This window comes from Lygodium microphyllum, chromosome 13 (genome assembly GCF_053477565.2).
Source record: "Lygodium microphyllum isolate KBCC chromosome 13, Lygodium_microphyllum_v1.1.10, whole genome shotgun sequence".
Classification (NCBI taxonomy): Eukaryota; Viridiplantae; Streptophyta; class Polypodiopsida; order Schizaeales; family Lygodiaceae; genus Lygodium; species Lygodium microphyllum.
Window position 1 is genome coordinate 99,188,863 of NC_141147.1, and position 24,696 is coordinate 99,213,558.

General features: G+C 40.0%; 1 protein-coding gene across 3 annotated transcripts in view; it reads right to left on the reverse strand.

Annotated features, from left to right (window-relative positions):
• Window positions 1-1,501: 1,501 nt before the first annotated feature.
• The window catches only part of LOC148026958 (tRNA nucleotidyltransferase cca2-like), a 54,693-nt gene continuing 31,498 nt past the window's right edge, over window positions 1,502-24,696 (reverse strand). Inside the window, exons 4-16 of one of the 3 annotated variants that reach the window (XM_087691502.1) lie at window positions 13,678-13,730; window positions 12,853-12,902; window positions 12,642-12,740; window positions 12,452-12,561; window positions 12,235-12,362; window positions 4,200-4,266; window positions 3,996-4,079; window positions 3,489-3,551; window positions 3,290-3,410; window positions 2,938-3,108; window positions 2,720-2,817; window positions 2,008-2,088; window positions 1,502-1,906 (exon numbers count right to left, since the gene is read on the reverse strand). In XM_087691502.1, coding sequence (XP_087547628.1) covers window positions 1,856-1,906; window positions 2,008-2,088; window positions 2,720-2,817; window positions 2,938-3,108; window positions 3,290-3,410; window positions 3,489-3,551; window positions 3,996-4,079; window positions 4,200-4,266; window positions 12,235-12,362; window positions 12,452-12,561; window positions 12,642-12,740; window positions 12,853-12,902; window positions 13,678-13,730 — 1,176 coding nt within the window. In that variant the 3' untranslated portion in view covers window positions 1,502-1,855. Of the gene's footprint in view, window positions 2,089-2,719; window positions 2,818-2,937; window positions 3,109-3,289; window positions 3,411-3,488; window positions 3,570-3,995; window positions 4,080-4,199; window positions 4,267-12,234; window positions 12,363-12,451; window positions 12,562-12,641; window positions 12,741-12,852; window positions 12,903-13,677; window positions 13,731-24,696 lie in introns of all 3 variants that reach the window. The other 2 variants (XM_087691501.1, XM_087691503.1) reach the window with 2 other exon arrangements.

Genomic DNA, 24,696 nt, shown 5'->3' on the forward strand with positions numbered 1-24,696 from the left:
ATGATGATCTTAATCCCAAAAAGTCCAGTTACAAGCTACCTGGAGATACATCATCTAAGCTCAAGATTCTCAGATGATAATATGACAGGAAGCTGAAATGACAAGATGACAAAACGATAGAGGTAGAGATATTGCACAATTGGTGAGCCTTTGTTATTCTTGTGTGGGTTCAGCACATGCAATTTGTCCACAGCACATGCAATCCGTACGTCATCTCCAATATGGCATACACCCCCAAGGGCGATTGAAGGTTGGGATCGAAGGTCCTGAATACAGATATGATGCATTATCTACCGGTGCATGAGAGGACTACCAAGACCGTGTAAAACTATCATGGTGACATGTTGATGAGTTAAAGATACTTACACGTTTATCCAACAATACTCTACAGCACATATTGCACACCTGTTATAGCTCGAAGATACTGTTGTGTGAGCACCTCTGTAAGTCACTAATGTGACCATCCGTGGACTAAAGTTTGAGTTGCGGAAAACCATTGAAAGGACAAAGACCAATATAATAGCAATCTAGAGCGTAGGACCTATAAATACAAAGGCCAAGATTCAACGGCAGTGCAGTGTTGAAAGTTGCCAAGCATCTAGCTAGGACACAAAGTTCCAGCATCTCCATCTTTAGTGGGGTATTTAGGTAAAATATATAAAGGTTTATGCAAACACCACGCTAATTGCCAAAGACTTACGAAACTATTATTAAGGACTTCTAGCAAGTCCTAACTTCTAAGCCAGTCACAGCACATCATATGGTACCATAATAAAAAGTACTAAGAAGCAATTGTATTAGGCAATTGATGGAGGTTCCCGTGTGGAAATACCAATTTAAGATGCATTACAGGACTAGGCTAAGCAGTACATGTGTGTGTGTGTGTGTGTGTGTGTGTGTGTTGTTGGGGGGGGGGGGGGGGGGGGGGCGCCATGTGTAGGGCCTTAATGAATGTGTGTGGGCGTGTGTGTCCATGTACTGTGTACCATGTGTGTATTGTAGTACCAATACCAGCTACTACTTCAAAGCATCTTGTAGGTTAGTATCAAACACAAGGTTTAACTAATATAATGTTATAAGTTACTCTACTGGAAGTGAAGCAAACTATAGGTGTGTCAAAGGTCTTATATAAGATGTGAGTTGTCTAGGAGAGAGAGAGAGAGGTAGTAGGGTAAGAGTTTGCATGTGTCGGTGTTTTAAATTATGAAAGCAACAAACTAAAGAGTGCATGTGTGAACAAGAAGGTGATCTCTGTATGTAGATACAGAGATAGGTCCAGGCAAGAAGCAAATGCGCATATGTATGTGTATGTGCTCATGCATGCTTGTGTGTGAATGTAAGGCAACAACTGTAACGCTACGTGGTTCAAGCAAGGGCAAATATTAAGTTTTTAATGTGCGTGCATCATATGCATGCACATGCGTGTGAGAACATAAAGGTTGTAGCACACAAGACTCTGCAATCTATTTGGACAATATCTGACAAAATTGTGCTCACAATGCAAAGGCCAAGTAGACACTCAAATGCTTCTATATACGGATTGGCCATGGTACATTCCACATAGCACATGACCTTAAACTCTGCAAACTCCCAAAACTAGTCAGTTTTTCATGTGTTGGTTTAGTGCTGTCTTTCCCCCATAGCTCAAGTTCGTTTCTCTGCATTCTGTCCTCTGGAAAGTAATGTGGTGAGTAATGTTTCATGAATCTTTTTGGAAACTGTTTGATACAGCGAGTACTCATCCCGAAACAAGACTTTTCTTTGAAACTATCAAAATGTGCAGGCACATGGCCTGCAGTGTCCCTACAATGCTTTCTGGTATCAGAAAAGTGACATTAACTTCCAAGTTTTCTGATCAATTTACAGTCAGCTCTTTCCCCTTCTGCAAGCTCTCTGTCTGTTGGTTCTGTTTGTGGTAGCAATCCATCAGCTCCTCTCCTCTGTCAAAAAAGTTCAATAGAATAAATCGATCACTTGCCCAATTCAGTTGTACCTCTGGCGCTTTACCTTCTCATTCCTGAACCAATCAAGACAATCATCTGGCGTGGCATCTAAATGACACAGCTGCCACTTCAGAAGCCGAGTTTGCTGCTTTGCAAAAAAATCAGGTATCAAATACATTCACAGAACAAACTGTTCAAAATTACAGCCATTTGAACCAGAAAAACAAATCAGTACCAAGTGAAAGCAAAAGAAGAAAATTTTCACAGTACTGAAATTCCCCTTTTGACATTTTAAAAGTAAACTGTAGTCAAACCCAAACCACTCTACAGTGGACAAGCTTAAACTTAGGAAAAGCATCACTAAGAATATAAGCTATACAGAAGCTGAGATTACAACTGGGACAAAACACCTCTAGGAATTTGGTAGTATCATCACAGTAACCCTGAGTTATGCCCTCTAAGCTAGGGATATGGTATAGCTCCTCCTTAGTGTTGCCAGTCTATCAATCTATCTCTGGGGAACATACAATGTGGCAATGCCCATCAAGCCTTTGTAGACAGAAGAAGATCGATCCTGTGTATTGGGGATTTGCATGTAGAAAGTTTATTCAGAAACTTAATAGGTGTTTTGAGAGAATTGTCTATCCCTAAAAATTATGTTTAACAATATCTTAGGTGTTTGTATAGTTAGACAACAGAACTTCTAATTTGAAAACAAAAGCTGCCTGCAACTAGACGTTTAGATTTCTAACTATTAATCACAAGAAAAGACTTACCCATTCCTTAACTTCAGGACCACCACACTTTAGCCCAAGCTCATCCATAATAGCTTTGCCATCAAGCAATGGCTTCATTTCCCAAATATTCTCTAACCCTGCCATAGTTTTATTTCCATATCAAAACTCAAATTTCCATCATTGCTATTTAAATCACTAACAACATCCTCTCGTAAAGAGCTTTAACACAAAACCAAATGTATCAGACAGAACTAAACCTAGATTGGTTATCACAGCCTCCAAGCTTAGACATTCCTCAGCCCTCCATTGAACTTCTATCCTCCTATCATCAACTGACAAATCAGAGGACCAAAGAGATGGTAGGTCCAAAACTGTTGACAGCAGTAAACCCACCCTCCAAAGCTCTTTTAACTTCAACAATATCATTCCTGCTCAAACCACCAGATGTTTGAACACCCAAAATGTTGGTGAGGCATCAACATATAATGCATTTATACAGACACGCTATCACATAGAGAAATGTGGTCCTAATCCATTTCTACTAGAATATCATCAAGCTATGAGTAATTCGAGGCCACCAGAAATGCAAAATCGATCAGAACTGCAAACCTGCACTCACAGCTTGCATTGAACGCCTCTCATTTGCATGATCCATATCGGTGTTCTCCCTCTTTAACAGAAGACTAGCTGCGCCATGTAACTCCTCTGCTCCTGCATGAAGAGCCACGACCTGAACTATGCCCGTATTAAAATGCAAGCAAATTACGCATCTGGAAATAAAAAGGAAAATATTTTATCTTGCGCCTACCATCTCAGCATCTCGGTTCCTTAATTTCAATAAGTTCTTGATTATTGAAGTTGTGAGCAGAACCTGCAGATCAACACAAGACTTGGACAAAAAGGAGAAAGGAGTTTCAAAGAGTTAAAACTATGACCTCTCTTACTAAATGTTACAAATAGATGATTTTTTAACCAAAAAAAGATTGTTATGAAAGAAGAAACTCCCACCTGCACTCCCTCAAGACTGGACTAAGAGAAGGAACAAAAATAAAAATCATATAGAATGCCATTCGACCATCTTGCTTATATTGTCATACCATTAATACATAGAACAACATAGTGGTTCCCTTAATAGATGAGTGTTAATTCTCATCATGCATGGTCATCGTATAGTACAACATGTCAAGTCTATTCCTTGGAAATCCCTAAGGAGAGTTTTGTAATCAGGGCAACTATTTTCACATTTTATTTTCTTCAAATAATTGATAAATGCAGCAATGCAACATGACCCATTTCAGAAAGTTAAGAAGAATACAGCATGCTTCTTTTTGGCTGCATGAGAATAAGACCGCAAAGGTAACAGCAAAGCACCAAAATGGCATATTCTCCTCTGCTCTGCCTGAGGTATGAAAAAAAAAAAGCACAATACATATGGCTTCAATGAAGAATGAGACGAATTTAGTCATTAAATTGTGAAACTATTAAAATATTGCCTCAACAAAAGTCTCAAGATGCATACCGTCAATTTTGTGGAGCCAAACTCTACGAGTATCGCACAAACTGCTTCCAAAGTGCTAAGACACGATCTTTACTAACACAGACAAACAAATAATCACATACTTTCCTCCCTCCATCCTCCCTCCCTCCAAATAATGCCAATTATCCCCTCCTTCCCTCCCCTCTCAAAAACCCCCTACCTAGGGCAGTCCCCCTTTCCCCTTAGGGCCCCAAGACACTTATCCCCACCTTTCATCTTCCTTATGGCACTGTACACATTCAAAGTCCAAAGTCCACATTACCACACCTATGAGGCTACCAATGATCTCCCACACTCATAATAGCAGTGCAAGGGCTCCAGCACCTATCAAGAAGGCAGAGCCTCCAAGGCCCACAATTGCACATAAATCCACCTCAAGGATGAAGATTGTATCATGCCTCTCTATCTTCTACAATAGGTGATGTTCCTAACTAATTGACTACCAATAGAAAGCACCCCAAGCAACACACCCAAGGTTGGGCTCTACTCAATGGAGGATACTCCAAGCTCCTCTCCAAACCAACCATGCAGCCTCACAAGACTTTAGATAGTGCTTCATAGTTTCTTGGCAGCTTTGTGGGCAACACTAGCAAGCATGGTCCTATTGCAGGAGACAACCAATTGCCTATTGCAAGACCCCCATTGACCGCTAGCCATATGAAGTATGAACATTGTTGAACAAAACAAAAACACCAAAACAAAGATGTTTCAGGAACTCCAACACATTCCATTATCGCCTTTTTTGTTTTAAATTTTTCTGGGAAAATTAAAAAAAATTGTGTGAGAACTTTATCCACCCATGTTTTGTTTTTGACAGAAGGACAAAGCAATAAATGAATGTAGGAGTGTACAAAATGCGGAAGGGTAGAGCAATAAATGAATGTAGGAGTGTAATAAATGCTTAAGGGTAGAGCAATGAATGATGTCAGAGGGTGACATCCACCAGAGACAAATCCCAAGTGCTGTAACCACCAATCGGAGGTGAGTGTTAGATAATGAAGGGCAGCAAGCTGTTAATCAAAATACAGCAACCTGGAGGCTTAAATCTGGTAAATGAAGCAGTGTACTGACAATCCAAAGCTGAAAACTGCACGCAAGAGCTGTAAACAGCAAGGTGACAGCTGGAGGAAGGGTGTATTGATAAAGGGGGCCTGCTGGACAGCAAAACACAGCTGCAGCAAGTGTTGGAAAAGAGCATCAACCAGTTGACCAGCAGTAGGAGGCGTAAACGCAGGCTGAGAAGGTGCCAAAGAGAGGAAAACAGCTGGCGATGGCAGCAGGACTGCAAATGCAGCTTAAGGGAAGGTCCAAGCAGCAAGGCAACAACTCAAATTAAGGCACCAAGTGCTGGAGATAGCCATGCTACAATCAGCAAGGACTCGACAGCAGATAGTGTGGCTAATTGCTGAAATCTCTGCAGAAGGGTTACAAACCTGCACACACGGATGGGGCTAAATGGTGCACAGCCTGTCTCTTAATAGATGCAAAAGGATCCTCTCATATTAGGGTTTTGCATGTGGGACACAGATGTCAAAAACTCTCTAGAGCCACCCCCTGCTTAATGGCACTTTTGGTCATTTACATGTTTTGGGGCTGTCTTAAAGAGCTAATCAATATGTAATGAAATTTTAGCTCCACAAAAAGATGTACTAATGCTTAACTCTTATTGGAAACCAATAGCTATAAATAATAAATGTGTATTAGTTCATAATTTACTATCCTTTGGTTTTTCTAAGGGTTTCATAGAGGAACTTCTACTTATCCTTCCAATTTCAATTATCTTATTCGGCAAGTCCATTTGTTATCTACGGAGTTTGTACTTGTGTATTTCGTTAGCCCTCATGTTCTCACAAAGCAGTATCAAACAGACGTACTCCATTTATCAGTGGTTGGTTGATATGGCAATCTCATTTAACATTTATGAGTGGGTAGTTGCTATGGCAATCTCATGCAAATATACTTAATAATAAGACATTATGATTTTGAGAGAAAGGATGAGTAAAGATACAAGGAGAGAGAGAAAGAAGAGTCTCTTTATCACAAAGGAGGTATACCATAATGAGTATATAGTTCATGGTAATACAAGAGTAAGTATCAATTCTTTATCCCCTTGTTTACACACTTCTTAACTTGTGTTCCCTCTCATGCAATTTTGTACCAGTTCTCTTTTTTTAATGGCTCGATTGACAAGCATGTTACATGTCCCCCTTCCCCTTTTATGAATTGTCAAGCCTTCAAGGTCTCCCGTATGGCTCGTGTAGCCTTCAGATTGCATGGAGACAAAGAGCTGTCATGGTTGGTACAACAAGCAAAGCCCCACATGGCCATTGCCTCAAGCCAAGCACCATACTCGATGGAGTTGTCAAACAAGCTAGCTTACGTAGCCACCACTTCAAGCCAACCATTATGAAGGTGATCATCAAACTTGACGCAACAAGGTGACCATCACCTAACTATTGTTGACTTGGTAATTGTGCTCTTCTTGTAATCCCCATTGGCACCAACCCTAGCTTTTGACACTCCAACACTTGATCAAATGTGACCACCTCAACAGCTTGCCACCATCATTAGCCATCTCCTCCATCACAACCTACTTTCCAACTTCCCGACATCTCATACTAGTAGTGACCACCCATACCACCCTATTCAAGAGGAACGTACCTATCAAGCACGATTCAATGAGTTTTCAATCATTTTGTGCATGCTAATGCTTCACGTATTTGAAGAGCAAGTTGTTCTAATAGCAACAAAATGCTACCAAGATCCAACCTACATGAGACACAAAGGAACCATGCTCGCATAAAAATGAAGCATAGATAAATGCACATCGGACTAAGCTCCCCACACAAAGCCAAACAAGCTAAACTCCCAAGCAGCATGTTGAACTGCTATCACATGACGAGTGCTACAACCCCATTCCGCTATCCCACACAATCTTGGTGTGTAGACATGATGGCCTATGGATCCAAAGAGTCCAAGCATGGTGATCACACCAAATGAGCATGAACAAGCCCATGATTCCAATTTATTATAATACTCTTTAATTGTCCTAGCCTAAGGGCACACATGTACCAACTTCCAAGTGACTAAGTGTCAAGCAAACATCATACATGTCTAAGGATGTAACACCATGAGCCCTTTTTTATAGGACTTACTAATAGCCAATCTAGGTTACAATATACATTACTAATAGCCAATCTAGGTTACAATATACATTCACACCTATCACTAAAGCGATCCAAGGTAGTATTCAATGTTGTAAGAGCCCATCCTAGTTGTCCAAGGATACAAAAGAACATTAGGAGCTCTTTCCGCTTTCTCCAATTGTGGTCATTGTCCAATATTTTGGTCCACCTAACTTATTTCGGGCAATTAGTCTATCAATATTGCAATACACCATTGAGCACCCATGTTTCTAGTCTTCACTCCTCATTCCCTCACTACCACTACATTGCATACTTCATGATGCCAAGGTGTAATTCAATAGGCATCGAATAAGGGGAGTCGTGTGCCACATGAGAAATTCTTTGGAAAAGAAAATTTCCAAGTGGAGCCAAGGAGTGGCATGAAGCTCCATTGCAAAGATAATTTATAAATGAAGAGCCCATCGATCCCATATATATTCAGCCAATATAAATGCGTAAAAATGACCCCCTCTCACATTTGCACACAGCACCATAATCCTTCCTAAGGACCAAATATGACCCTAATGTACAAATAGAAATGAAGATGGAGCGATTGGAACAGTTCAAGACACTTGCTTCTTGACTTGGATAGGCTAGTTATCTAGAATGATTTGTCCAATACTACGACTATGCTTCAAATATTACCTTATATCAGATAATCAGCTTGTATTCCCAGCCTATGAGCTTTTTGTTCTACTCCCAAATTTCTCCAAAAGAAAAGTCTTTGCATCCTTCGATGTCATCCAAAAATCTTCCATAATGAACTTGCTTATCAAATCTAGAACTTTCTATACCAACATCTTGTGCATTTCCTCATGCCCACTTCCAAATATTCAAACTTTTCCACATAGTGTGCCATGTAAGGTCCACGTGCCTCCAGCAAGCCCTCTTGCATGCTCCCTTATTCCACTTGTAGTCTGAAATGGAGTCTAGACTCTACTCCCGAGATATTTGCATTGTTTTACTTGCTCTGCCCTTTCAAACTGCCTTTGTACTTGTTTTTGGCAACCTAAACCCCCTAATTTTAAGGCCCCTTTTTCTCAAGAAACCATTATTATAGCCTTGGACTTGCCCACTATTTCATTGCCTTATCTCCGATTGCCTTTCCTATTCATTTCTTGTATCTCCCTCTCATCTTCTCATCTACCAAGATAAACCAATATAAACCAAGTACTGTTTAAGCTTCCCCTTAGATTGGATTGAGAAATAGAAGATTTAAGAGGAAAATACAAGCAATAGACATGAGGCAAGGTGTGAATATTAGAAACATTGAAAGCCCAAGATAAATGCTTTTTATTAATGAAAATGAGAATCAAATTTTCTTTTATTTCTTTTAGCACAAGGGAGACCCGCTAGCAGTTGTGTGAAGACCGGGAAGGGAACTTTGTAGGTATACCATGGTGTTGCCTATATATGCCCCTATATAGGGAGTAGTAGTCACTCAAGCTCAGCTTAGGTTATGCTTCTACATGTGATTCCCTAGACTCAGTGCTCAACCCTCACATGTGCAACATCACTAGCATGTAGTCGTGAGATGTGCCTCAATGTTGTATCTTTCTATAACATGAATACAAAGGATTTCTTGTTAATATATCATGTGTGGCTTCCCATTGTGCCATTTCTATGTCTCATAACAAGTTACGATAAAGTCCCCTAAAGGTCCATAAAACTTGGTATTAAAGCAACTCTCGTGCAAAGCATACTACTTTCGCAATGCCCCCCCAAGTGTGATACCTACTAAAAATTGAAAGAGAACCTGTTGTGCCAACAAAGTTGAGAAAGAGTCGTGGCATGATAGGGACATGTTGCATACCATTCAAAAATGTCTTGGAGTGAGCTGAAACTATGAAAGGACACTTTCTTTGAAGAGAAGGATGAGCCGTGTCACTAGCTCAGCATCACATACAAGAAAAAAAAGTTGAGGCTCAAACTAATTAAGCAAACCAAGAAGACCATCAAAGCATTAAAGACCCACAAAGGAACAAATATGCTACACGACTTGGAAGAGAAGACTAAAGAACTAAAAGAAGATCTGGAGGAGGTCGACTACCAACTGCTCATGGTGAGAGAGAGAGCCATGCTGTGGCAAGTGAAGATGGCCCAAGACCTCGACATAGAGCTGCAAGGACAAATCATGCTAAGGTAGAATTAGAAGACTGCCTCTAGATCTAAAAAAGCCAAAGAATGGGCAGAACCACACTTAAAGCAAATGCAAACCGACTGAGTCCAAGAGTTAAAGAATGGAGTGAAGCTAGTCAAAGAAGGAAAAAAGAGCCAAGAGAAGAAGAAGCAAGTGATAAAAGAAGAAGAATTCTAATCAAATGACAACGAAGAAAACGAGGGAGAGGATGAGCTCAAACCCGATCTTGGAACACCTCGTCCGCAACATGAAGAAGAATACCAACAACTAGAAGCCGACTACTACTACCTCCCCAACCACCACCCCACAGACCACTACCAAGAAGGCTAACCCGAAGACCAATACTTCTAAAACAACTATCCTCCTAAAGAAGATTGATACCACTACTCTTAACGATTTTCCCATTGACTACCACCCGGAAGGAGACTACCTGTACACCAACTACCTCTACCCCAACGAATGCCAACATGAAAGAGCTCCAAAAGAGGAAGAAAAGATGGAGTATAATGTGAAGGGAGAAGGATGGAGAATGGATGAGAGTTGAAATATAGAAGATATTATGATAGAGTTAAGATACAAGAAAGAAGATAAAGATAGGTGGGGCATATCAAAAGGATAGGCCCTTGTACCCTCAAGTTGCAGCCCAACTAGAAAAAAAAACAATCTTAAAAGAAATAGAGTTTGAGAAGGGGAAGGTTGAGCTGAATCCTAATCTTGAAACACCTCCACCCGTTGAGATTGAGAGTGAGGCTAGTTGGCACTCTCCTTGGAGGCATGGGATGCCTTTGATGAAGATAATTAGGAAGTAGATGAGGAGATAAGACTTAGAAGATGAGAATGGAAGGGTGATGAAAGCACCTTGGACAAGACATCCGCTGCATGAAGCCAACACTTCAATCTTAGAAAGGGAGTTAGAAAAAGAAAAAGAGAAACATAAAGGTTTAGAAGAGAAAGAAGAAAGAAAGGGAGAGGATGCACTCAGCCTAGATCTTCGGAGCACTGCTACCCCAACAACCCGAAGAAGAAACGAAGAGCGAGAATGAGCTCAATCTAAATCTTGGAACACCTCAACCCCAAAAACCATGACCCCAACAACCAACCAATCCCACAAAGATCAATGATGATAGGCTAGAAAGAGAATTGAAAAAAAGAATCATGAGAATATAGGATGAGACAGAAGAAGATAATAAAAAAGAAGAAAAAAATGCTTATTAGATGGAGCCATAGAGAGGATCAAGGAAAAGATGAGACAAGAAAAGAATAAAGAAGATAAAAGAGCAAGTTGAGTTAGCTAGGAAGAAGCTAGAAGAGAGAAAAGATAAAGCAAGATGAGAAGAAACAAGTTAAAAATGACAAGAAAAAAAAAGTTAGGAATAAGAATGAGAGAGTAGAAAGAGACAAAGAAGTCGACGTAGGTGAGAAAGTGCGGAGAGCTAGAAAGCCAAATGAAGAAAATAGGCTAGAAGAAAAAGAGCTAGAAAAGATAGATCTAGGCATCAAGGCCAAAAGAAAAAAAGACAGAAGATGAGTTAGACTTAGACAAGAGCAAAAAGAAAAAAGAACCAAAGATAGATCTAGGTAAGAAAGGCCGAAAGGAAGAAGGAAAGATGGAGAAAGGAGAAAAAGAGAATGAAAAGAAGAAGAAGGCAAAACCAAACACCAAGAAACGAAGGCAAGCCACTAGAGCCAAGTTGAGAGATAAGAATGAGGATGCCTCCAAAAATCCCAAGCTAAACTCATGGCTAAGGATGAAGTAAACCCTACATTCTATCTAAGGCCACATCCTATCCCAACCAAATCAGATCAAAGTAGGAATCAAGTGCACTGAAGTATTGAAGTCATTGGTTACACCTTTGAGCCCGAAGAGGCAAAACCTTATAAGCTTAGACAAAATGAGTCAAAGGATAAAGTCTCAAAGAAGGAAGAGTATGAGAGAGTGCTTACAATACGATCTAACCAAGGTAACTTAGTGCCATAGAAGGAACCTTGCTAGTTGAGCCTTGGAAAACTCTCCAACTTACTCTTAAGGTGAATGTCTTTGAACTACAAAACCTGTTAGGACCATACTTCATGCTAGTAAAGATTGAGATCTCAGCATTCAGGCTGCAAGCAGTGGAAGGCGTTGTCATCCCAATCCTATGGATCTATGACACGCCTTGAGCACTCCAACCATGGACACCACCACAAGAACTTCAATGATATCTCTACTTCTGCAACCCAAAATCCGGTCTGAGTGTGAGAACAGCAATCCATTAAGCGGGGGTGAGTGTAAGGGCTTTATAGATATACAATAGCGCTGCCTACATATACACCTATATAGAAAGTAATAGTCACTCAAGTTTTGCTTCGGATGTGCTTCTACATGTGATTTCCTAGGCTCGGTAGTGAGCCCTCACATGTGTGTCATCACAAGGGTGTAGTCCTAAGATGTGTCTCAATTTATATCTTTCTATATCATGAATACAAAGGATTCCTTATTGGTATATCTTGTGTGCCTTTCCATTGTGCCATTTCTCTGCCCCATAATAGGTTATAACTTGAAGTCCCATGAAGGTTCGTAATGGGGAAGAGAAGGGGAGGGGGATGCTACAGGGATGGGTGTGTGGGATGTGGTGTGTGGGGTGGTAGTGTGGGTGTGTGTGGTGGTGGTGGTGGTGGAGGAGGAGGAGGAGGAGGAGGACGCCATAAGTACCTGTCTATCTCCTTCGGTACGGAAGACTCAAGCTCTGGTGGCAAAGCAAATACTGTCCAAAATATACCCAGATTCACCATTTCCTGTATTGCTTGCACTGGACGATCACCCATAAGCATTAACTCAACCTGTAAAGCATTGGTTGATCCATCATGGACAAGAAGAGATACCAAACTTGCAAAACATACTACATTGAATTCTGATCCTATTAACTAACCTCATGCCCAACACGTTCTCTACTGATTTTATTTGCAAGTGCATCCTTTACATCCTTATCAGCAGCTGCTATTCTCAAATCTTCCTGTAGCTTATATTGAAATCTTGCCGCTGCACCACAAAATAACAACATAAGCTCTTAAGGACAAATGCAATAGCTTAATCTCTGTTTGCTTGAAAATTTTACGCACCAAAGCGGATTGCTCTCAGAACGCGAAGCGGGTCATCCATAAATGTGCTCTTTGGAGGCAAAGGTGTTGCAATGACTCCAGTCTTTAAATGAGATATACCTAAAAGGAAACGACATGATTGACACCATGCCAAAAGTACAATTACGTGCATGCCATGGTAAAACAAAATCACATCCAGAAATTTCATTTTTTCATTCTAAGAAAAGAATACCTTTTCCAGTGAAATCCTCGATTGAGCTTGTATTGATATTGTAAAAAAGACTGCAAGAAGCAATTATTACACCTCGTTTCTTAATATATTAATGCAATTAGGTCCCTCAAAGAAAAAAGCAAAGAAACTCAAAATCTGTGTTGAAGCTTTAAAATGTTCCATATTTAAATTGGAAAGCCATATTACACAAACACTCTGGCCACATTTGCAGTCATATCTTGTAGCCTTATCTATATGTTCAACTCTAATTATCTTTCTAGCCATCAAGGCAAAATGTTATGTTGCCTCATTGTAAGGAGGGCAATGAGAAGGATGGAGGCCATCAATCACAAAACACGTGTGAGCCTTCTAACATGAGATTCATGAAACTCTGCTGACTCCTCAACAAGGTAGCCTCGATACTGCTAACAAGTGGATTTTAATAGTAGCATACAAAGAGGATAGATAAAACACCCACTGATTTATCAAACATTGACACGAAAGAACACTTCAGGTCCCAGGAATAGAATGAGAACATGAAACAACATGACATTACACCTACTACAGGTTTGATAACCAAAGGTATATTCAATCTTACACAATAAGATCCTAGGAATAGAATGATGGCATTACACCTACAATAGATTTGACAAGTACCAAACGACACATAAGAGCAAGTTACAGACTATAATCTATAATATCTTGCTCGCTGGTGTGTAACCCTTAATATAACCTTACATGTATGATGTTATATGATAGAACATAACTTCAGATAGAGAAAGCACATATTGAAGTAACAACAAATTGCAATGTGAAGGACATACAAGGCATGGCTTGTTTGAGAACCTGTTGATGGTTAGATCGCGTCTATAAGCATCCTGTTCAGCTGTCCCAAACTCCTAAAAACAATATATAACATGTGCATATGTTATAAACTCAAATTTCAGATGCTTTTCAAATACCTTGCTCCACAAAAACTAAATATTATGACAAAACGATGTACAACTCACAGCTGAAAAGGAAAAGTTCCAAAAATAGACCACTTTTTTTATATCACCCTTCACACTCAAGATATACATAATGTGCAACAGCATGCTCACTACACAAATGGGATGTACATAATTCCAATAGCATGGATTGGTTAGTGAAACCAGAATATATATTAGTCCACACCACAAGAATCCCTTGCATCCTATGAGACATAAGCTTTGGCAAGTTATAATCGATTATCCATTTATAAGTTGAAACTATAAACAACACAGCATTCATGGCAACTAAGTCCGTTGTTACTATTTACTGACTTTAAAAGTACTCTATATGAGAAACTTACTCAAAACTTTGAGAAATGTAATGGTTCTATCCAATGCATTTGTCCTCAACATAATAATAGGATTGAGAGGCTTCACCAACATCTTCATACTCTATGCCTATTGATGTCAAACTTCAGTTTCCTCTTTCCTATTTTGAAGGGAGCAATCAAAAGCAAACTCAGTATTCAAATGACCACCTTCCAATCTCAGACTAACAATTCCAATAGACATTTCCACAAATTAGTTAGAGCCTCAGTCAGTAGTTAGCAAATCAGTTAACATCCTCAATTCCAAATCAGCAGCCCTTTTTGCAGCAGTTTCACACACTTCCAGGCAAAACCATCTCCTTGTGTTGAGACTGAATTCAAATCCTGAATTGGAAAGTAGTCTGCTTGACAAACAAATTTGTTCAAATCTCCCTCCGCACAATGATAATGATCCACAGTGAATCCACAAGACATGGCCTAGAACTTATCAGTGTAGGTCAGCCAGTCCAGTATATTCCTATTTATAGAGCAATATCACAAATCAGATATAAAGTTAGCCCAATCATCAGTCCAGTCTGCAGTCTTCAATCTTGTACTCAGCTCAAATATAAATCAGCAAACAAGGCATCACTCCTTTTGCTGTCTTCAATGACAATTTGTTCCCATTTTCCTCAATGTTTCGAGGCACATCACAGTCCCTGCAATGCAGGCAGTAGCTTCATAGAGTCTATAGCATCCAGTGCCAACCAAACAAAGTTTTCCAAGTCTCAGTCTCATATCTCCTTAAGTCCATAAGTTCAAGCTACTTGTTACCCTTCAGCACATGTTTGAGGTATCCTTTGTAAAGCAAGATAAACATGAGCAAGGAAAAGCCAAATCATCTCATGCATTGCCAGACTGGAAGCCACAATGGGCTAGCCAGCAATTACTCATTTTTCATTGCAACCCAATTGAAGGACTCGAAATTGGACCTAATGAACCCTAATTTAAATAGATTCTAAAGCCTCATCTAGCCTCTCATTGGGGCATCAAACAGCCAAAGTTTGATGTAACACTGCTGCTTGGCAGGCTGGAACAGCAAGAGGACAGTAGGGTGCAGTTGTCGAGCAGCAGAGGCAGCACTTTGATGCAAACAGCAGCCTAACAGGCCGAAGCATCAACATGGCTGTAGAATCTATCTTTTAAGCAGCAGACGGGGGCAGCAAACGCTAGAATCAGCAGAGCTGCTGTTTGGGCTGTAGCATGAGATGACGTCATGGCTGTCCTAAAGTGAGTGTGGCAACAACAAAAGTACTTGAGGAGCTAACAAAGGCTTGTTAAGCAAGTAAAACTAAAGGCCTTAATTCCAGAATATTTATCACACTACACCAAAACGGCCCCAAAAGAATTCTTAAACGAAAAAGATATTTTATTTGCCCAAAGATCCTCTATAAAAGGACATATTGTAGGCATTCCTATTCATCCCTATGCCCCACAATGTGCCAACTCTCCATCATCATCATCTTAGCCTCTCCACCAGATTCTGCCCCTCTCCCTGCAAGTTGTTGCCCATCCATTGGAGCTGCAATCATGCCCAGAGAGCTGCCCTTTGCCCATTGCCACTAGCCTCTTGGTAACACCCCCAGCTGTCTACGCCTTAAGGTATGGGGCTTGATACACACTATCAATTTCTTTCTGGTTGAGCTTCCTAAGGTGCCACTTGGTTTGGAAGGGGGACTCCTATACACAGTCGCACCTTTCAACAGCAGGTTCATACATAGCAATCTAACACATAGAATGTGTGCCTAGAGAAGTAGGACCCCCCAAGAGCATAGTATAGTAGCTGAAAATTTCAAAAGGGAAAGGTAAGATAGAAAGCACAAGCGGAAGCAAGAAGAGTGCAAGAGCTATGGAGGAAGAAGAGAGACCGATGTGTGGGAACTCGAACCATCACAATGTGTGACCTACCTTCCCTTATTCTACCTGTCACTAAAAGAATAAAAATAAAGTGACAATGATGGGTGTGCAGGTCTGTAATGTAGGTGACTAGGCACGGGTGGCCTTTAGCCCCTAACAACCTCCCACTTAAAGACAAATGTGCCTCAATGAGGAGTAAAAGTAAATTTTAAAAAAATACATGTACATAGAGTATAACAAGATGAGAAAAGATGTCATCTATCACAAGTACGCAAAATTTTGAGATGCTTTAATCTTGCTGATAACATTTGATTAAGTTATTAATTAACAGTGCAAGGTTGTTTAGCACGTGATGCATATGGTAGTTATATTATGGTAACAGACCAAGGACCACAACGATGCAATGGATGTCAAAGACAAAAGTTGTGATAAGTTATGCCAACTGGACTTTGGGGGTCAATTGGTGTCAATTTTGACCCTAGGATGGTTATTTGGCCAATAAGTGTCAATGGTGACACTAGGAACTAGCATTAATTAATTAATTAATGCGAGTCTGAGGATCAACAAAGATTGAGGATCACTCCAAGTTGCAAATGGCCTAGCCAATTTAATCATAGATGGACAAATTTAATTCTAGACAGAGCCAAAAAGGCTAGAATTAATTTTCAGGATTATTTAATTCTGAAAATTAATTAAATAACTGGATAACGATGAAAAATGGGTTTAGAAGGCTACCACTTGGTAAAAATGCCCATGCAAACTAAGAAAACGATTTTGGGGGCTCGGTCTCTGCCATTAAATTAGTTTTATAGCTTGGAAGAGAGAGAGAGAGAGGAAGAGAAGTACAAGTTTGTTGTCTACTCACAAAACAACAATTTGTTGCAAAAGACAACCATCTAGGGGTCTCCGCAAGGGATAGCAAGGAGTCACCTTCCAGGGGCTAGGAACAACATTGCTGATCACGTGACAACATTTTAGAGGTGTTTGGCAAGCAATAGGTGACTACATTAAATGTAGGTTGAAGCAGGCAGCAAGTAAAATTTAGGGGTTTCTCGCAAAGAAAATCAAATCTCTTTCTCATCTTGACTTTCTCTCACTTTCTCCAACCCATTCTCAAGAGATCTCAGCATTTTCAACCATTTTGAGTGGATCTTGATCAAATTTGTTGGACAACAGATCTCTGTTGTAAACCCTTAATTTCTGTAAAAATTAGGGTTAAACAACCACCTTGGGACTCGTACTAATAAGAGAAGGCATCGTACACCATGCCATCCATTGTGAATTGGGGCAACATTTGACCAATTGGTTCTCCTATTTGTGCAATTCCTGGGTGAAAATCAAGGGGTAATTGGCCCAAATTGCTTGCTAATTGTATATACAGCAAGGGGCTTTTTGGATCGTCAAAGGAGATTGTGAAATCTCAACTTATACTCAATCCATTAGCAATTTAAGTTAAAGAAATACCTAAAGGGCCGCCAATTTTGGGGCCAACCGGGTGTCTATTGTCAAAGATTATTAAGAAAAATTGTACATTTCAATTTATGTTTATTTGCTGATTATAGTAATTAAGTTCTTAATTAGGGAATTACCACCCTCTCCAAGAAAGAAGGCTGGTTCCATGGTTCCATTGCCAGCATACCACTCAATCCCTTCATTTGGTGGGCCCGAGACACTTGATTGCAAGCCAAAGCTTTGTGCTAGTATTGATTTTTACTCTCAGCAGAGAAATTACAGCAATATGTCTTCATACACTGACATAGACTCAAGCACTGATGATGCCTCTTAGTATGAACATTCACATGGGAATGAAGAAAATGCAATGCTTGACCTTGGACAAGGCTCAAACCATGGACAGCAAGCTGAAAATATTGCTATTAGGCAAGATGCACGGCCTTCAGGGCATAAGAAGGCTGATGACTAGCAAAGTGAGGAGGAATTTGATGACCAATTCAGGAATCCAATGACAATCTCTTTGCTGAATTGGTAAAGGATCCTCAATTTACCCAATTTTTGAGTGCTCCGAAGGACAGCAAAGGCAAGCAAAAGAAGACATCTTCTACACCTTCGAGACAGCACGGTGTACCGAAGGTAATGCCATAGTCTTCATTTGAAGCTCTGAAAATCAACTTGAAAAGGGGCCAAATCAGTAAAGAAAGGGCTTGAAAATATTGGGACAACATAGGAAATTGATGGCTGCAAATAAATGTTTTTGGTGCCCGATGTTGTAAGTGATCAAATCAATGATGATGCTACTTAGTTGTGCAAAGCGTGGGGCAAATTAGAGATCAACATGCATTGATTTTCTTTGATAATGGTACACGTGCGTGCCAACTTCATCTATGTTGACATGGCAACCCACCTAAGTATCAGAGAGGGTGAGATGGGACCCATGGGGGAAGCTAGAATGGCATGTAAAGGCTATGCAAAGCTTGTCACACCACTCATTGGAAAGCTTCGGTTGCATATACAGGGATATGTGAACAGGGCAGAGTTCTTCATTACTCCACTTAAGGATTGTGATGTATTGCTTGGTATGCCATGGTGTCATGGTGTACATGCAGAGATTGATTTTTTTGCGAAAAAAATCACTATTCAGCATAAGGGAAAGATACTCACACTTGATGTAAAGTTGAAAAGTGAATCTCTCCCTATTGTATCTACAGCTGCCATTTCTAAAGTAATGAAAAATCATCTTTCAGCATACTTGGTTTTTACTCTGGATAAAGATGATGGCAAGAATGTTGGAAACATATCTAAGTTAGAGGAGAATCGCATGTCATTTCCAAAAATGTATGCTACTTGCTTCTCTCAGTCACTTCAAGGGCAGCCACTGCCTGAAAAGCCAGAAGATTATGGCATACATCTTATCCCTAGAAGTAGCCCACCTAATAAGCCACCCTACAAAGTCCGTGCAACCCAACGAGAGAAGATTATGAGTCAGGTGAATGAGCTGCTAGAAAAAGGGTTGATTCAGCCCACCACCTCTTCTTTTTGTTCTATAGTGCTTTCGGTGCAAAAAAGGAATGGTTCATAGTGTATGTGCATTGATTATTGTGCTCTAAACAAAATCACGATAAAGAATCAATTTCCAATTCCTTGGATCAATGATGCTATGGATAGATTGCAAGAGGCAGTCATATTCAACCGTATAGATTTAAAAAGCAGGTATCATCAGATACGCATTAGACTGGGAATGTGTCTTAAGCAACTTTCAGAACATCTTTTGGGCTATATGAGTTCCTTGTCATGCCTTTTGGGCTTACGAATACTCCTGCCACTTTCAATCGATGATGGATCGCATCTTCAAGGCACATAGAGGATTTATTGGCAGTCTCTTTGATGACATGATTGACTATACAAAGAACGAGGTAGAGCATAGAAGACACTTGGACGTTGTATTCAATGAGTTGTATAAGTATAGGCTAGTTATCGTTGACAAGAAAAGTGAATTCTTCTTGCATAAAATCCACTTCTTGGGGCATATTGTATCGTCAGCTGATGGTATTCGCATGGACCCTACAAAGGTTGAGGCAATACGATCAAGGCCACCTTTGAGGAATGTGCATGAGATTCACAGCTTCTTGGTTTATGCTCTTACTACAAGAAGTATATATGCAAGTTTGCTGAAAAATGGACTTAGAAAGTTGCCATTGGCAAAAATGCCCATGCAAATTAAGAAAACGTTTTTAGGGGCCGGGTCTCAGCATTCAATTAGTTTTACAGCTTGGGGGAGAGAGAGAGAGAGAGAGAGAGAAAGAGAGAGAGAGAGAGAGAGAGAGAGAGAGCTACTGGTTCATTTTCTCATCAAAGAACAGCAATTTACTACACAAGACAACCATCTAGGGGTCTCAGCGAGCAAGGGACAACAAGGAGTTGCCTTCCAGGGGCTGGAAACAGCATTGTTGATCAGGTGACAGCATTTTGGAGGTGTTTGGCAATAGGTGACTGCATTAAATGCAAGTTGGAGCAAGAAACAGGTAAAATTTAGGGGTTTCTCGCAAAGAAAATCAGATTTCATTCTCATCTTAGCTTTCTCTCACCTTCTCCAATCCATTCTCAAGAAATCTCAACATTTCCCAGCCATTTTGAGCAAACCTTAGTCCAATTTGATAGATAGCAGAGAGGTCTTTGCTGTCCTATAAACCCTAAAACTTTGTAAAAATTAGGGTCTAACAACCACCTTGGGACCCGTGCCAACAAGAGAAGGCATCGTAGACAGAAATCAATGCCTGAAGTTCATGGAATTGATAGGGATTTCAGATGTCAAGCCATCCATTATGAACTGGGAAAACATTTGGCCAGTTGGTGGTTCCATTTGTGTAATTCTTGGGTGAAAATCAAGTGGCAATTGGCCCAAATTGCTTACTAATTGTATGTACAACAAGGGGCTTTTTGGATCAAAAAAAGAGATTGTGGAATCTCAATTTGTACTCAATCCATTAGCAATTAAAGTTAAAGAAATACCAAAAGGGGCGCCAATTTTGGGGCCAACTGGGTATCTATTGTCCAAGATTATTAAGGAAAATTATACATTTCAATTTATGTTTATTTGCTAATGGTAGTAATTAAGTGCTTAATCTGGAAATTACCACCCTCTCGAAGAAGGAAGATTGATTCCATCATCTCATCCTATGCCCATCAACCTCCTAAGGAAGGTATATCGTTCCACTAGGAGGCTTTTAGTAAGAAAAGCTGCAGGATTCGATCTTGACAAGCTCAATGGACTTGTCCTCTACCACCTCCTTGATGAAGTGATAGCACACCTCAATGTGTTGTCTTCGCACGAAAGACCGGATTACGAGCCAACTACATGGCACTCATCGAATCTGAATGCAAGATAGAAGTCATAGTCATATCAAGATCTACAACAAGACCTAACCATAGGGCTTCCATGCAAGCCTCAATGGCCACAATATACTCAACCTCGGTAGTAGACAAGGCCGTGTATTTTTGCACCCTAGACATCCAAGAGATAGCACCTCCAGCATAGATAAAGACATATACAAAGGTGAATCTCCTACTATATATATGTCCCGCATAATCTAAGTCAATGTAGCTCACAACTCCAGTATCCTAGCTACCATAGCAAATACACATATCTACACTCCTTTAAGATATCGCATAATATCCTTCACAACATCCCAATGTTGCCTACGAGGTGGAGCCATATAACGTGCCACAACTCCTACTATAAATGCTATGTTAGGTGGAGTGGCTATCATGGCATACATCAAATTGCCCAATATGCAACCTTGGCCATCTTGACTCTCTCATCATCTGACTGCTCACAATCGACCTAACTAACCTTCACATGAAAAAGTTAAGAACAGCCAATAGACTTAACATCCTACATATGGAATTGTTCAAGTATTCAATGTATACTCCTTTTGGGACACATATAAAAGTCCCTCGAAGCGATTGTGCATAATACACTTACCAAGTATACGTGAGACATGCCCCATGTCCTTCATCTCAAAGCTCTTCTTGAGCTAAGTCTTTAAAGCATCCAACTCAACCTGAGCACTCCTAACCATAAGCATATCAACAACATAAAGCACTAAGATAATAAGGCTACCATCACAGGCCTTCTTGGTGTATAAACACAGATTCATCTCAATGCAAAAATACCCCTGCGAATGCATGAAAACATCAATGGCTCCTCTTTAATTTGCACACTAGATGTGCTCTGCCTTTCTATGTAAACCCCTTAGGCTATTACATATAAATCTCATGATGCAAATCCCCATTTAAGAAAGCTATCTTGATATCCATCTAATAAAAATCCAAATCCAACTGAGCAACCAAGGCCAAGACCAAGCATAGAGTAGTCATCTTGACTACAAAAGAGAATACTTCATCGAAGACAACACCGTGCTCATGCTTAAAACCCTTTGCAACCAAACTAGTCTTATATACGAGCTTAGGGTGACCAAGGGTACTCTTCAACTTGTACATCCCCTTGCATAACAATGCATGCTTCCCATCAAATAAGGAAACTAAGTCTCATATACAATTCTTGTATAGTGAATTAAACTCAAACTGCATAGCCCTCTCCTTAGAATGAGAATTACCTTTGCACATAGCCTCCTCATAAGAGACTCAGTAGAGTCTATCATATACAATTCTTCTCTAGTGAATTAAACTCAAACTGCATAGCCCTCTCCTTAGAATGAGAATTACCTTTGCACATAGCCTCCTCATAAGAGACTTAGTAGAGTCTGTTACCATGACATAATCCATAGAGAGCTCATAACGAGTTGGAGGACATGAAGCTCTAGCAAAGCGCCTCAAAATTGGCTATGGGACATGTACAGCCTATCCTCTCTATCAAACATCATAATCCTACACAACGTGCAAACCTTGGACCACTACTTCATCAACTACAAGCTGTCTCACTAGGATTGGCTGTATTGTGACAAGAGGCTCTTTCTAAAAGATCACCTTGTGTATCTCAATTACGTGCACTGGTCTCATGCATCTTATTCTCATGGAAGGTAACACCATGGCTATGGATAACCTTCCGAGCTTGCAAATCACAAAGATAACAAGCCATCTTACCTACATCTCCATATCCAAGAAAGATGCATTTGACAGACTTCAGATCCAACTTATTGCGCTCGTCTTTAAGAATATGGCAAAAAGTCTCACATTGAAAGAAACGCAAGTACACATACGAGGAAGGTTTCCTAGACCATACCTCCTCTACAACTCTACCACCAAGAGCAGTACATGGAAATCTATTAACGAGATGCATGGCAATAGTAACTGCCTCAATCCAAAATTACTACATTAAGCTTGCTTGACTAAGCATACTATGAACTCTTTTTTGAATAGTCATGTTTATGTGCTCTGCAATACCATTCTAGGGTGGGGTGTATAGGGTGATCAACCGATGCTTAATACCCCTCTCATCACATAGTTACTCAAAAGTCTTTTCGACATACTCATCCCCATTATCAAACCATAGGTATTTCAACCTACACCTAGATTGGTTCTCAACCATAGCAAGAAAGTGTTGAAACGTATCAAAACATCTTATTTTTGCTTAATGTCATAGACCCAAACCTTATGCAAAAAGTCATCTATGAGTGTAATAAAATACTTTGTGCCATCCAAGGACTGACAAAGCATGAAGCCACAAACATTCGAATGCACAAGAGCCAAAAGCTCACCCACACACATATAATCAAACTTCTTATGCAAATTACGAGTTTGTCTGTCATAAAGACAATGATCACGTGAGTCAAAACAAAAATAATCCAAGGACAGGAGATACTACAAATCGGTCAAGACTTTCCTAACTTTAAAATATATGTACCCAAGACGATGATGCAATACAGATATATAAGGAAGATCGACCACAACCAATACATGGTCAATAGACCCAAAAACAAGCAAACAATAGAAGCTACTAACCTTGACACCTCTAGCAAAAACCAAATTGCCACGGATCTTCCATGAAGAATCATCAAAGGATACATAGTACCTTGCATCATCAAATTGTCCAACTAAAATAAGACTTTTCGTCAAAGCCGAGACATGGCATACATCATGAAGCACAAATGAAGCACTAGTACCAAACGGCAATCTAACATCAACTATGCCAATGATATCTAATGTAGTGTCATCCCCCAATCTAACAAAACCCATAACAATGCAATAGTTATGAAACCAATGGCGATGTGAGGTAACGTGAAACGAAGCCCCGAATCAATAAGCCAACACTAAGAGTTAGAAGACAATGCATTGGTCAACTGAGTAGCATCAAGAGATGCTGTAAAAATATAATCATCAAAATTATACTCCAATGCATTTATCTCCTCTATCTTCACACTGGACTTAGATACAATAACAGTGGACTTTGCATTTTTCTATACTTTCCCTTTTCTTTCTCATTACACCTATCATTGCACATTTTATGGCACTGCAACCTAATATAACCCCATTGCTCATAATAGTGACATGTCAAAGAGGACTTATGTCCACAGGGACTTATAACAAGATTGTCCGCGGGACTAAGACGTACCCTGTTGGGTTGTGAGTCTCTACCACGGTTGTTATTGCCATTTCCACCATTTCTACCTCTAACAATCAATACATGAGAAGTGCAGACTGTATCAATGTTCTTTTTATTTACTTTTTCTATCAATAGAGCACTCTCTATATCACTACATTTAACACCATCCTCATGGGGATGAACGCTCAATAGTAGTACGAAAAGTGTCCCATGACTCACGCAATGTGACAAGCACAAACAAAGACTTGATATTATTCTCAAACTTGATGTGTTGCAAAACAAGCTCATTGAAAATAGAATAAAACTCATTCAAATGAGTAAACATAGGCATACCCTCCTTCATATAAAGGTCCACAAGCTAGACAGGACTCTTGCTTGTCAAAAAGATCACAAATCTTTTTCCATAATGCATAACCACTATCCTCAGTGTCAATGACATTGAAATACACTTGCTTTGATAATGACCGAATGATAGTGGACTTGCAGAGCTCATCAAGTTCTGCCCAACCCTCTACAACATAAAGCTCAGGCTTTATGCCCTCTAACTTCACTGGCTTAACCTACCTCTTTTGCACCAAGACTTGCCATATCTGCATCTTCCAATATTGAAAATTATTGCCATCAAGCCTTTCAATGTTGAAAATAGTACTATCAA